Here is a 15,610-nt window from a genome sequence, read left to right on the forward strand (position 1 = left end):
AGATGTGCCCTTTCAGCCTTTTTTGAACATATTTTGGATTTTGGGTTTGGCACTCCACTGAGAAACCCATTGTTGAAGCGCAACCTTCTTTTTCTAAAAGGTTAACAGCTTTGTCAGTGTTATGTAACGTTTAGCCGCAACGCGCAACTATAAAGGACTTTGTCGCGGCTACTTAAGGCGCTGACAAGGTTCTGCGCAGCCTCGACTTGGAGCCTTGCCGCCGGCGAGCGGCGACAGCGAGACTGTGCATACTCGAACGTAACTCGTCCAAAACACGTCCAAAACGTTATCGTGTCGTTTACCAAGAACTTGCAATCATGTCGGTGGGGGAACATTTGATTGTCCCTCCATTTCAAAATTCATTCCGGTGAGCCTGCAGAAGGCTTTGCTAGATGAGGGACAAGCACTGTTAAATGAGGAAATGGCATTTCCTCATTCCTCACAACAATGAGTTGACGCCGCGGAGTCACATTTTCGAGGAGCTGCACGCCCCGGCCCCCGAGCTGCGCCGATAGGACGCCCAGCTGCGGCGACCCCCTTGGCGCGGTAGCGCCGGCGATTTCGCTCGAGCATAATTTGTGCTTTAAAGTTACATTAGCAAGCTTACCTCGTTGGCTTGATGTTGACAGCATTTGTAAAACAGCTTATCGCCTGAGTCATAAATGTCATTAGGATACTGCTCTGCACTTTTTTGACGACGGTAACGGGGGGGCAGCTGGACGCTTCAATATTGTTGTGGTTTTGTGAAGCAGCATGGAAGCTACGGCTTGTAAACACGCTGGAGCAACCCCCGGTAATGTTTCCTCTACAAAACATTACATTCAGTGAACGCGGATTTCTATGGCCCTTGTGTTGTTTTGGTGTGTCTTCTTCTGTGGCGTTTAATTCATTTAAATGTAATGGCGTTCAAACAGTGTTTAGGTGCTTTACCCCCAACTTCTGGATTTGACGTATTCGTCGTGTCGTTTCACGCACCGAACCGTGACGCCCATACCGTGAATTCATGGGACGAATACATGTACCGCGACACCCCTAATGGAAAGCACCTTGAGTCTCAGGCTCCTCTCCTCTGTGTGTCAGGCTCTGGAGCAGGAGAAGTACACTCTGCAGAAGGAGGTGTCTCTGAAGAGCCAGATGCTGGACTCTGTGCAGGCGGACTATGACTGTGTGAAGAGCCAGCAGAGCCAGCAGCTGCTGCAGCAGCAAGAACATTTGGAGAGGCGCCACAGTATGGAGGTCCACCAGCTCAACAAGAAGGTAACTCTAACATCTCTGCTTTAACCCTAACCACAGCATGGAGGTCCAACTTGCCCTACTCAGGAGCCACATTGACAAAACATATTTTTTGTAAGAGCCACAATTTCAGAACATCCCTTCCTTTCCTCCCTGAAACCAGTTTGTTTCTGTTTGAGTCTCGCCAGCTTTTCAGCAGCTCTCCACCTTTCAGAAAGTCGGTACTGACCCCCCAAACCCCCCCCCCCCCAAAATACGGGGATATTTGCACATTGTCTGGTTCCCCACATAACCTGTACCATGTGTGTGTGTTGTGTCAGATTATGAGTGTGCAGTCAGACCTGGAGGAGGCTCAGCTGATGGAGAAGCAGCTTAGACAGAAGCTTGACATGCAGATGGAGATGGTGAAGGTCAGGACGGAGGAGCTGAGAGCTCTGGGCCAAACCACCCACAGCACCTCGGACGACATGGAGGCTCAGCTGAAGACACTGGACCTGGAGAAGGCCAAGGTGAGGTGGGCCTAACGTCACTTGACACCACACCAGGGTTTTTCCTGCATAGAGGATTGTTTGGTGTCCCCCAAAGAGGTTTTAGCCACCCCCTAAAGGCCTGATACATTTGGGTTCAGGACAACCCTGACTGGCTGCATACCAACTCAAAATCTCAGATTTTCCCTGTATCTTAGAGAATTTCAAATTTAAAGTCTCACATTTGTACCTTCAAACGGCTCCCTTTCTAAAACTCGGGTGGCTGTGAAAACACTACACTGACTATGCACCCTGATTACACACTGACCCAAAAGTCACATGGAGGCTACGCACGACAGTAAGCATGATGGGATTTTAATCATGATTACTGTCATGTGCAGTCACCCAGGGCCCGAAATTAGAGCCCGCCACCCGCCAATGGCGGGCAGATTTTAGGTTTGGCGAGTGACATGAGAGGTCTGTCCGCCACGTGGCGGGTAACAAAATAGTTGTCATGTAATATTAAAACTGTGTGTAGCCGGCTAACATGAGTGCTTCCTGAGGCTGTTTCATTCTGGCTCTCCCGTATAGGCTACCAAACGTGACTCTGGAATGAAAGCAGCGTGACTTGTAGCAGCATGACCTATAGCAGCGTGACTTGTAGCAGCGTGACTTGTAGCAGCGTGACTTGTAGCAGTGTGACTTGTAGCAGCGTGACTTGTAGCAGCATGACTTGTAGCAGCTGACTTGTAGCAGGTGACTTGTAGCAGCGTGACTTGTAGCAGCGTGACTTGTAGCAGCGTGACTTGTAGCAGCGTGACTTGTAGCAGGGTGACTTGTAGCAGCGTGACTTGTAGCAGCGTGACTTGTAGCAGCGTGACTTGTAGCAGCGTGACTTGTAGCAGCGTGACTTGTAGCAGCGTGGCTTGTAGCAGCGTGACTTGTAGCAGCGTGACTTGTAGCAGTGCGTCATACGGAAGTGGGCGTGGTTACATCTCAACTGGGTTTGGAATACCACATGCGACCACAAGCAGACTTGGCCTGTTGTTAACCCTGTCATGTCCACCAGATGGAGCTGGAGCATGCACTGCAGGAAGTGCAGGATAGAGAGCAGCAGCTGGAACTGACCAATAACAGCCTGCAGCGCCAGCTTCAGCTAACCACAGAGGAGAAGGAGGAGAGAGAGAGAGAAGCTGTTTCCTGCTTCAATTCCCTGGAGGTAAGCACAGTACAAATGACTACAGAGACTACGTTTACATGCACACAATTTTCCACTATTATTCTGAAAATGATGATATTCTGAATTTGATAAGGGCATAAGTAAACGGCATATTCCGGTTGGATTTTCAGAATTTAAACATTTTCAGAATTTCACATTCCCACAAATTTCACATCCCCGCAAATCCCACATCGATTAAGATGTGGGATTTGCCGATATTATTCTGGTTTTAGGAGCATTCTTTGATACAGCACATGTGGAATATGCATCTCAATTGAGGTTTTTACCGCAGTTTGTGATGCACAGGCATCTTGTCTGTTTGCGGTCAGCTGTGTGATTACAATACAAAACAACTAGCCAGAGATGCATGCCCAAAAGAATAGCCCACGGAAGAGAGAACAGTGAGGAGGCCTCGACACAGCCTTCTTTTTAAAGCCGGCCTCATCAGTCTCCCATCTAATCACCCACATTGACTAACGATCACCAGCCGCACCTGCAGAAGAACTCAAGGGCTGGACAGCTCCACGCCAGGCAGACTTGCTCACTTGTTGGCGGAGGCATATACCCGTGGTGCGGTCGTTCTAGTTTTTCTTATCTCCGTCGGGCGGAGATAAAACAAATTATAGACTCACTCTCTAGCTTACTGTAGGTGCCCAACAACTCTTGTGTGAAGTAGGATAACAAGCTGATTTTTCCCGGTCTCTGCTAGCATTACGGGTGGTTACTATGGTCTCTGTTCAAGGTTCAAGTTCAAGGATATTTATTGTCATTCCAAAACATGAGACATGGAAGGGAACGAAATACGAACTCAAGGTCCTGGTGGATATATCAACTATACCTAGGATAAAATAAAATAAAATCAGCTAACAGTACTAAAAGGAGAAAAATATAAAAACAACATACCGTAAATTCCGGACTATAAGACGCACCGGTGTATAAGCCGCGGGACCAAAATTGACTATTTTTTTCTTCTATAAGCCGCACCGGTCTATAAGCCGCGGGTGTTTTGATGTTTAATTACCATATGAAAGGGTTCGTGCACAGAGAGGAATGTCGGGAAAGCGATGGCTGTTTGGGGAAGCTCCCATTTATTAACATTTCAACAAAACAAAACAAAAGTCAGGTCACTAATCCCCAGACAAAATCACACAACAATAGGCTATATGTGCAGCAAACCTGTAACCAGAGAAGTCAAGTCACTAATGCTCGTCTTCCTCTTCTTCCTGCGTACTGAAACCACCAAAGTCCTCATCTTCAGTGTCGGAAACGAACAGGTTCAGGGTGGCTTCGTCAACCACTCTCCTCTCTCCTTCATTGTCACTCAAAACCAACGAACTCCTCTTCATCTATAGCTGTGTTTCCATTACAGTTTTTCGCAAAAGAATTGCGATATTTCTACAACTTCGACAATGTACAATTGCGACTTGTAGGCGTTTCCATTGAAGTTGCGTTTGAGTGATTCCCCGTTGCAGCAGCTGCCACAGTGATTACGCACGGGGATCTGCCCCATATCCCGTCCCCTGCATGCTCAAATCCAACCAATGGTCAATGGAAATCCCAACATGAAGTTACAATGCATATAAACGAGCCTGATTATCAATTCAAAAGAAAATGAGTCGCAAAATGTTGCTGGCTGCGTGAATGCAGTCAGCGCGACAGGCAGAGGAAAAAAGGTAGCCTAATAGCCTACAACTGGTCCGATTTAGAGATGGAGGGGGGAAAAGGCTGATTTGGTTCTATAATTGCACCTGAAACGTGTGCAATGTATTAGCCTACTCACAGTCACTGTATTCACTTCAGACAGCACCACCGCACCAGTGTGTGCTTTTCATCCTCTCATCTCGCCGCTGTGCCAAATGCGCGCACACAGGCAGCCTGCTGTCACCATGGACCGATTTCTGCCATTAAACATTATCTAATTTGCCCGGCTACGCTTTTGCACAACACTCGTCTTTCTGCTAGGTAGCGTTGCTTCAAAGTTTTCCACTTGCTGCGGAGGTTTTGACACGGCTATCGAACCTTACTTACCAAACTTATTTTCCGCTCCTTTTCCAAGGGATAATATGGGTCACATGACGTGCAAATGCGAAAAATGTGTTTCCATTACACTTTTGCGATAAACTGCTATATCGACACGTCTGAAAAACCACCTCATGATCATCTACTGCTCGTTCTCATGCTGTCGAGAACGAGCAAAGCTTTTTTTTGGTGAAAGAATCCTCCAGGGCGCTTCTTGTTAACAGTCCGAGTGAGTGGCAGGTCGAACGTCAAAGGCACTTCATCCATATTTATGATCTGCTCCGGTTCGATGGAATATTCCTTGATCTTCCTTTGTGTGAATTCGCCGAGTTTGTGATTTTCTCCTGGTAGTCGGGGGAGGGAGTTGATGGGCTTGTGGCCGTTTGCTTACCGTAATTACCATATGTAAGTGGTCACGCACAGAGGGGATTGTCGGGAAAGAGATGGCTGTTTGAGGAAGCTCCCATTTACCGTATTACCGTAACATTTCAACAAAACAACATAACACAACACCACCGTTGTTTATTTTTACAGTGCACACAGTGTCCGCGGTGTGGTGAAAAGAGGGCAAGAGAGGAAATTAAAACAGAAGTGGATTTATAGTTAGAAAGAGTGCTAAAAAAGAGAGATTTTTTTTTTTTTTTTTTTTTTTTTCTGAAAAAATCCATAGATAAGACGCACCGTTATATAAGCCGCAGGGGCCAAAAAACGGGAAAAAAGCCGCGGCTTATAGTCCGGAATTTACGGTAGTTGTTACATAGTACCTGATGTAAGAGCAAGGAGACATTTAAGGTGCAATGTGTTGGCTCAACATAGGAGCCACTTAAAGTACATTTTGTTACGCTCACAGCTGGCGGCATTAAAGTGCAAAGAATGTGGCAGCAGTTCATTACACGAGCAGCAGTTTAGATATATACATATATAAATATAATACATACTATGTACTATATATAAAAAATAATATATGTATATAATTAGATATGTGAAAATAAGGTAAAACGTTATAAGAGGTAGCAGCATTACATTATACGAGCAGCAGTTTAGATATATACATATAGATATAATACATACTATTGTACTATATATAACAAATAATATATATGTATATAATTACGGTAGATACGTGAAAAACTAAAGTAAGCAACGTTATACATTGTTCATAATTCTCACAGCCACTGGAAAGAAGCTATTCTTGAGCCTGGTAGTTCTGGCCTTGATGCTGCGTAGCCTCCTACCAGAGGGGAGAGGGGCAAACAGTCCATTGGCAGGGTGGGTGCAGTCCTTCATGATTGTCGCAGCTTTTTTCCTGCCCGTAATGCTCTGCTAGCATTACAGGTGGTTACTATGGTCTCTGCTAGCATTACAGGTGGTTACATATGGTCTCTGCTAGCATTACAGGTGGTTACTATGGTCTCTGCTAGCATTACAGCTGGTTACTATGGTCTCTGCTAGCATTACAGGTGGTTGCTATGGTCTCTGCTAGCATTACAGGTGGTTACTATGGTCTCTGCTAGCATTACAGCTGGTTACTATGGTCTCTGCTAGCATTACAGGTGGTTGCTATGGTCTCTGCTAGCATTACAGGTGGTTACTATGGTCTCTGCTAGCATTACAGGTGGTTACTATGGTCTCTGCTAGCATTACAGGTGGTTACTATGGTCTCTGCTAGCATTACAGGTGGTTACTATGGTCTCTGCTAGCATTACAGGTGGTTACTATGGTCTCTGCTAGCATTACAGGTGGTTACTATGGTCTCTGCTAGCATTACAGGTGGTTACTATGGTCTCTGCTAGCATTACAGGTGGTTGCTATGGTCTCTGCTAGCATTACAGCTGGTTACTATGGTCTCTGCTAGCATTACAGGTGGTTGCTATGGTCTCTGCTAGCATTACAGGTGGTTACTATGGTCTCTGCTAGCATTACAGGTGGTTACTATGGTCTCTGCTAGCATTACAGGTGGTTACATATGGTCTCTGCTAGCATTACAGGTGGTTACTATGGTCTCTGCTAGCATTACAGGTGGTTACTATGGTCTCTGCTAGCATTACAGGTGGTTACTATGGTCTCTGCTAGCATTACAGGTGGTTACTATGGTCTCTGCTAGCATTACAGGTGGTTACTATGGTCTCTGCTAGCATTACAGGTGGTTACTATGGTCTCTGCTAGCATTACAGGTGGTTACTATGGTCTCTGCTAGCATTACAGGTGGTTACTATGGTCTCTGCTAGCATTACAGGTGGTTACTATGGTCTCTGCTAGCATTACAGGTGGTTACTATGGTCTCTGCTAGCATTACAGGTGCTTACTATGGTCTCTGCTAGCATTACAGGTGCTTACTATGGTCTCTGCTAGCATTACAGGTGCTTACTATGGTCTCTGCTAGCATTACAGGTGGTTACTATGCTCTCTGCTAGCATTACAGGTGCTTACTATGGTCTCTGCTAGCATTACAGGTGCTTACTATGGTCTCTGCTAGCATTGCAGGTGGTTACTATGGTATCTGCTAGCATTACAGGTGGTTACTATGGTCTCTGCTAGCATTACAGGTGGTTACTATTAGGGGTGGGGGGAAAAATCGATACACCACAGTATCGCGATATTTTGCCTGACGATATTGTATCGATATTTGGACGCCAAGTATCGATATTGCAAAAAAAAAAAAAAATTTTTTTTTTTTTTTGCAGGCCATGCCAGGCCACCGGGCTACTATAAACTTTACTTCCAAGGCCAGCAGTAAACAAACGGTAGCATATTTTCATTTTGTTTTAACAGTAACAGTTTTGTCATAACAGTCATTTACAAATTCCCCAGTTACTGAATGGGCTGCACAAGATGTTTTGTGTAAGTGAAGTGAAGTTGCAAAAACTACATAAGTACAGTAGTCCACACACACATCCAGTTAAGGTGGACTGTAAGTAGACTGTAACAAACAGTTCAGTTTGTCAGGTGCATGCAACTATGACATGACTTTATGAAAGTTGTTGGTCTGTCTACTTGACAATGTTGCTGCAATAAAATGGTTGAAGTCAGATGTACAGACTGAAAAATTGTTCTTATATAAACCAGATGTTGACAAAGTTTTCCTTTGGGGACATAATTTGCAGTTGAAAAAGTAAGAAATCGCAATATATCGAAATATCGCAATATTCAATATATCGCAATATCGATATATCGCAATATCGAAAATATCGCAGTATCGCAATACTATCGTATTGTGACTCAAGTATCGTTTCAGTATCTTATCGTGGGCATCTGGCGATTCCCACCCCTAGTTACTATGGTCTCTGCTAGCATTACAGGTGCTTACTATGGTCTCTGCTAGCATTACAGGTGGTTACTATGCTCTGCTAGCATTACAGGTGGTTACTATGGTCTCTGCTAGCATTACAGGTGGTTACTATGGTCTCTGCTAGCATTACAGGTGCTTACTATGGTCTCTGCTAGCATTACAGGTGCTTACTATGCTCTCTGCTAGCATTACAGGTGCTTACTATGGTCTCTGCTAGCATTGCAGGTGGTTACTATGGTATCTGCTAGCATTACAGGTGGTTACTATGGTCTCTGCTAGCATTACAGGTGGTTACTATGGTCTCTGCTAGCATTACAGGTGGTTACTATGGTCTCTGCTAGCATTACAGGTGGTTACTATGGTCTCTGCTAGCATTACAGGTGGTTACTATGGTCTCTGCTAGCATTACAGGTGGTTACTATGGTCTCTGCTAGCATTACAGGTGGTTACTATGGTCTCTGCTAGCATTACAGGTGGTTACTATGGTCTCTGCTAGCATTACAGGTGCTTACTATGGTCTCTGCTAGCATTACAGGTGGTTACTATGCTCTCTGCTAGCATTACAGGTGCTTACTATGGTCTCTGCTAGCATTACAGGTGGTTACTATGGTCTCTGCTAGCATTACAGGTGGTTACTATGGTCTCTGCTAGCATTACAGGTGCTTACTATGGTCTCTGCTAGCATTACAGGTGGTTACTATGGTCTCTGCTAGCATTACAGGTGGTTACTATGGTCTCTGCTAGCATTACAGGTGGTTACTATGGTCTCTGCTAGCATTACAGGTGGTTACTATGGTCTCTGCTAGCATTACAGGTGGTTACTATGGTCTCTGCTAGCATTACAGGTGGTTACTAATGGTCTCTGCTAGCATTACAGGTGGTTACTATGGTCTCTGCTAGCATTACAGGTGCTTACTATGGTCTCTGCTAGCATTACAGGTGGTTACTATGGTCTCTGCTAGCATTACAGGTGGTTACTATGGTCTCTGCTAGCATTACAGGTGGTTGCTATGGTCTCTGCTAGCATTACAGGTGGTTACTATGGTCTCTGCTAGCATTACAGGTGCTTACTATGGTCTCTGCTAGCATTACAGGTGGTTACTATGGTCTCTGCTAGCATTACAGGTGGTTACTAATGGTCTCTGCTAGCATTACAGGTGCTTACTATGGTCTCTGCTAGCATTACAGGTGCTTACTATGGTCTCTGCTAGCATTACAGGTGGTTACTATGGTCTCTGCTAGCATTACAGGTGGTTACTATGGTATCTGCTAGCATTACAGGTGGTTACTATGGTCTCTGCTAGCATTACAGGTGGTTACTATGGTCTCTGCTAGCATTACAGGTGGTTACTATGGTCTCTGCTAGCATTACAGGTGGTTACTATGCTCTCTGCTAGCATTACAGGTGGTTACTATGGTCTCTGCTAGCATTACAGGTGGTTACTATGGTATCTGCTAGCATTACAGGTGCTTACTATGGTCTCTGCTAGCATTACAGGTGGTTACTATGCTCTCTGCTAGCATTACAGGTGGTTACTATGCTCTCTGCTAGCATTACAGGTGGTTACTAATGGTCTCTGCTAGCATTACAGGTGGTTACTATGGTCTCTGCTAGCATTACAGGTGGTTACTAATGGTCTCTGCTAGCATTACAGGTGGTTACTATGGTCTCTGCTAGCATTACAGGTGCTTACTATGGTCTCTGCTAGCATTACAGGTGGTTACTATGGTCTCTGCTAGCATTACGGGTGGTTACTATGCTCTCTGCTAGCATTACAGGTGGTTACTATGGTCTCTGCTAGCATTACGGGTGGTTACTATGCTCTCTGCTAGCATTACAGGTGGTTACTATGGTCTCTGCTAGCATTACGGGTGGTTACTATGCTCTCTGCTAGTATTACAGGTGGTTACTATGGTCTCTGCTAGCATTACAGGTGGTTACTATGGTCTCTGCTAGCATTACGGGTGGTTACTATGCTCTCTGCTAGCATTACAGGTGGTTACTATGGTCTCTGCTAGCATTACAGGTGGTTACTATGGTCTCTGCTAGCATTACAGGTGGTTACTATGGTCTCTGCTAGCATTACAGGTGGTTACTATGGTCTCTGCTAGCATTACAGGTGGTTACTATGGTATCTGCTAGCATTACAGGTGGTTACTAATGGTCTCTGCTAGCATTACAGGTGGTTACTATGCTCTCTGCTAGCATTACAGGTGGTTACTATGCTCTCTGCTAGTATTACAGGTGGTTACTATGGTCTCTGCTAGCATTACAGGTGGTTACTATGGTATCTGCTAGCATTACAGGTGGTTACTATGGTCTCTGCTAGCATTACAGGTGGTTACTATGCTCTCTGCTAGCATTACAGGTGGTTACTATGGTCTCTGCTAGCATTACAGGTGGTTACTATGGTCTCTGCTAGCATTGCAGGTGGTTACTATGGTCTCTGCTAGCATTACAGGTGGTTACTATGCTCTCTGCTAGCATTACAGGTGGTTACTATGGTCTCTGCTAGCATTACAGGTGGTTACTATGGTCTCTGCTAGCATTACAGGTGGTTACTATGGTCTCTGCTAGCATTACAGGTGGTTACTAATGGTCTCTGCTAGCATTACAGGTGGTTACTAATGGTCTCTGCTAGCATTACAGGTGGTTACTATGGTCTCTGCTAGCATTACAGGTGGTTACTATGCTCTCTGCTAGCATTACAGGTGGTTACTATGGTCTCTGCTAGCATTACAGGTGGTTACTATGGTCTCTGCTAGCATTACAGGTGGTTAGTATGGTCTCTGCTAGCATTACAGGTGGTTACTAATGGTCTCTGCTAGCATTACAGGTGGTTACTAATGGTCTCTGCTAGCATTACAGGTGGTTACTATGCTCTCTGCTAGCATTACAGGTGGTTACTATGGTCTCTGCTAGCATTACAGGTGGTTACTATGGTCTCTGCTAGCATTACAGGTGGTTACTATGGTCTCTGCTAGCATTACAGGTGGTTACTAATGGTCTCTGCTAGCATTACAGGTGGTTACTATGCTCTCTGCTAGCATTACAGGTGGTTACTATGGTCTCTGCTAGCATTACAGGTAGGGATGCACGATAGTTATCGGACAGATACGTATCGGACCCGATATCAACAATTATGACGTCATTCAGATAAATCCGATAACATTATTAATAGCTCCGATAATATATAATATTTTTTTTTTGGTCAAACAACTGCGGTGTGGGTGGATTGGGATGAGGGCGTTTGTTTTTTTGTAGGCCCCTCCCGTTTTACCAGTACAATGGTATCAGTGATTGTGTGTGGTTTAGGAAGGGGTTGTTTTTCCACAAATCCAGCGCTCCCTCTCTCCAGCGTGATGACGTAATGGCCTGAACGTCCCAGAACAACAGCAGTGCATGCTGGCTGAGCAACAGAGCGTCGGTAGTTTGGGACTTTTTTAAAGTTTCTGAGGAAAGCGCTTCGCTTGCCATTTGCAATAAATTTTTGTTCAAGTTTTGTTCATAGTAGTAATGCTCATGTCATTTATACATCTGGTTAGGTCAAAACAAAAACTACAGGAAAAAATATGTATAAAAAATATATATATATATTATCGGTTATCGTATCGGTATCGGCCTTGAGGAGCAAGAAGTTATCGATATCGGTATCGGAATCAAAAATTCAATATCGTGCATCCCTAATTACAGGTGGTTACTAATGGTCTCTGCTAGCATTACAGGTGGTTACTAATGGTCTCTGCTAGCATTACAGGTGGTTACTATGCTCTCTGCTAGCATTACAGGTGGTTACTATGGTCTCTGCTAGCATTACAGGTGGTTACTATGGTCAAACAAACTGACTAGTGTCACATAATAACACTGTTTGGATCTCACCTGCAATTACCCCTCATGGTGTCGTACAACAAAACTGAAACCGTAAAGATTATAACTTTAATATGTCTAATAATCCTACTGCTTGTGTTGTGTGTGTGTGTGTGTTGTGTGTGTCTGTCTCTCTCTCTCTCTGTGTTGCCATAGAAATGTCGAGAGCAGAACCAGGACTTGCAGATCCAGTTGGACCAGGTTCTCCAGCAGGCCCAGGACCCCAACAGCAAGGGCAATTCCCTGTTTGCTGAGGTAGAACACAGAGTATTTTGTCCTCCTTCACTGAAATGTGCGTGCTGAGATGATGTGTGTTTTTTGTGTAGTTGGAGGACAGGCATGCTGAGATAGGGCTGGCACGGACCCGTACGGATCAGCCCCCACGGTTCGGAACGCGGTTCGGAAACATCGATGGTCCGCGGAGCCCCCCCCCCTTTCGTTTAATTTAACGTTTAACGTTAGTTTATGAGAACGCCTGCAGCGCAGCCAGACACAGACAGGCATCATCATGGCAAGCACAAGTGAGCTTCCTCATCCCTTGTCGCCACTGTAATTCTCTCTGAAGGCTGTGGCTAGTGGCTACTAAAGAGAGCATCACAACAAACTTATTTCAACACCTCTGAAAAAGCACAGGAATGCGAGCAGCGTGTTGCGGGCTGCACAAGATAACGAGAGCCACAACACACACACACACACACACACACACACGCGCGCACACTTTTCACGAACACGTTATCACCGGACGGTGAAACAACAAAACAACACGTGGGGCCACTGAGTAGCTTAACACGTTGACTGCCACTGACGTATTAATACGTAAAAAAAAATCCAGCGGTTCACTGCCATTGACGTATTAACACATTGACTGCCAGCCGTTTTTTTCTTGCTGTAGGTAGCTTCTGTCAAGCCGTTTTTTGAGGATTGTGGCTCATTTTACAAGAGCCGAGGATTCTTTTCTGCTTGGAGTTTGTGAACATACAATATCTCAAAAGTACTAATAGAATGTGTACTTTCTCTGTCTAAAAGAGTTAGTTTGTAGAGTTAGTAGTTATGTAAGCATTAGCAGTTGAATACAGCATGGTTTTAGCGTCAGAAAAAATATTCAGAGATAAACGGCTTTTTGTGAAATTCGATATAACAGTCACTTTAACCATTCATTTTTGGCTCTCTCTCTCTCTCTCTCCCTCCCCCTCTCGCTCTATCTCTCTCTCTCTCTCTCTCCCTTCCTCTCGCTCTCCCTCCCTCTCTCTCTCTCTCTCTCTCTCTCTCCCTCCCTCTCGCTCTCCCTCCCTCTCTCTCTCTCTCCCTCCCTCTCGGGAGGGAGACGCACTAGGTTTAATCCTAGTGAGAGGGGGAGAGGGAGAGAGAGAGAGAGAGAGAGAGAGGGAGGGAGGGAGAGAGAGCGAGAGAGAGAGAGAGAGAGAGAGAGGGAGAGAGCGAGAGGGAGAGTTGCTTCAACTCCTCCCTCCGTGGGCGTTCTTCTTGGCTGCAGCGGCCGTCACAAGCTTGTCACCAGTCTGACTGCTTTGCTGCTGTCCTGTGCCTGTCTGCACGGCCGCTGTTTGAGGAAGTCGGCATGGACTCGCTCGCTTCTTGGAGTTTTGGTTGAGAGAAGCTTTTGCGATTCTGGTCATATTTATACTGCGTGTTTCAAAGTGTGTTCCACCAATCTATTATGTAAATTTGCAATCCCGCATCGCCAGCAATCAGCGGGAAAACGAAAGCGTTTTCCCCCATCCATTTTCATGAGAATGGCTGGGGTGAGAATGGCGTGACAAGTTAAAAAAATGCTTGCCTTCCTCTAGTCAGGAGAGCACTGTTGCCACTTAGTGGGTCGGTGGAATGGGTTGTAAACGTTCGGTGGCTCCAATAATTATATAAGAGATGTAAAAGGGTTAGATGCGCACATCCCACGGTCAAAAAAAAAAAAATCATTTTTTTGACGACTCAACTCGTCGTTGGCAGTGAACAGCTGGATTGTGTTTGACGACTCAACTCGTTCTTGGCAATTAACGTGTTAATACGTCAAAAAAATCGTTTTTTTTTTTTTGACGGTGCTACGTGGATCAATGCCCCCCGCGTCTCCTATGGAGATATTGGAAGTATTGAATGTGTATAATCTATTTTACCGACCAGCTAGGTGGCGACGGTCCTCTCCCGACAGAGAGAAAGTCAACCAAAAGCAGCCGCCTCCCGTGGCTGCTTCCTCCATTCTCAAGGAAATGGCTTGGCGATTTTACAGTCAGAAACGAACGAGCCTCATTCTCATACTGTAGGCGGGGACGCTTTCGCGCTGCTGCGGTGGGGGGTTCCAGAAATGGACTGGGTGAGCAGCATAAAGCCTAGAGTCGCACGGGGCTTCATCGGGGCTCTCAAACCCAAGAGACGAGTGAGACCTATCCACACTCGCTGCCAGGGAGGGAGGCTGCTCAAACTCGCTGCCAGGGAGGGAGGCTGCTCAACTCGCAGCAGCAGCAGCAGCAGCAGCAGAGCACTCGCTTGTGACAAACGCAGGCTGAAAGCCACTAGACACGCCCACGGAGGGAGGAGTTGAAGGAGAGGGCGTTCGGAACTATATTGTTTGGATGTCTGATCTCTCACTGATGCCAAAAATAAATGGTTAAAGTGACTGTTCTGCCTGTTTGATTGAATTTCACAAAACTGCGATTATCTCAGCTTTCACTCTCAGACGCTAAAACCATGCTGTACTCAACGGCTAATATCTACATAACTACTAACTCTACAAACTAACTCTTTTAGACAGAGAAAGCACACATTCTATTAGTACTTTTGTGAACTTTGTGTTGACAAACTCCAAGCAGAAAAGAATCCTCGGCTCTTGTAAAATGAGCCAGAATCCTCAAAAAAACGGCTTGGCAAAAGCTACCTACAGCAAAAAAAAAAACGGCTGGCAGTCAATGTGTTAACGTAGCATCAACGTTATGTTTCCAGACTCACCCGGTCTGGTCTGTACCCGTGTTGAAGTTAGGCATAGCAGTGCCACCTAAAACAGGAAGTTGCGTTGTTCTGCCTTCAGAGTAAAAGCATAAATTGTGTCACATATGAGAAAAAAATATTTTTTGAGCTGTGCAGGGCAACAAATGGTTAGAGAAGTATAATAGTATTAAAAAATCTAATCGAAAATCTAATTTTGAGAGAAAAAATCTGATATATATATATTTTTGCTGATCCGAAAAATCTGTGATCCGTGGCTCAAAATCCGTCACGCGATCCGATCCATGGGTTTTCTGATCCGTGCCAACCCTATGAGATGTTGTGTGTTTTGTGTGTAGTTGGAGGATAGGCGTGCTGAGATGATGTGTGTTTTGTGTGTAGTTGTGTGTAGTTGGAGGATAGGCGTGCTGAAATGTTGTGTGTTTTGTGTGTAGTTGGAGGATAGGCGTGCTGAGATGATGTGTGTTTTGTGTGTAGTTGTGTTTAGTTGGAGGATAGGCGTGCTGAAATGTTGTGTGTTTTGTGTGTAGTTGGAGGATAGGCGTGCTGAAATGTTGTGT

The 15,610-nt window shown here is 45.2% G+C and overlaps 1 protein-coding gene across 1 annotated transcript in view; it reads left to right on the forward strand.

The window, feature by feature from the left end:
* spdl1 (spindle apparatus coiled-coil protein 1) overlaps positions 1-15,610 on the forward strand; it is a 50,524-nt gene that overhangs the window by 7,176 nt on the left and 27,738 nt on the right. The window contains exons 3-6 of the mRNA XM_083658783.1: positions 1,081-1,257; positions 1,554-1,742; positions 2,770-2,919; positions 12,252-12,350. Coding sequence (XP_083514909.1) covers positions 1,081-1,257; positions 1,554-1,742; positions 2,770-2,919; positions 12,252-12,350 — 615 coding nt within the window. The remainder of the gene's footprint in view (positions 1-1,080; positions 1,258-1,553; positions 1,743-2,769; positions 2,920-12,251; positions 12,351-15,610) is intronic.

The sequence above is a fragment of the Poromitra crassiceps genome (assembly GCF_964638095.1).
Source record: "Poromitra crassiceps genome assembly, chromosome: 23".
Classification (NCBI taxonomy): Eukaryota; Metazoa; Chordata; class Actinopteri; order Beryciformes; family Melamphaidae; genus Poromitra; species Poromitra crassiceps.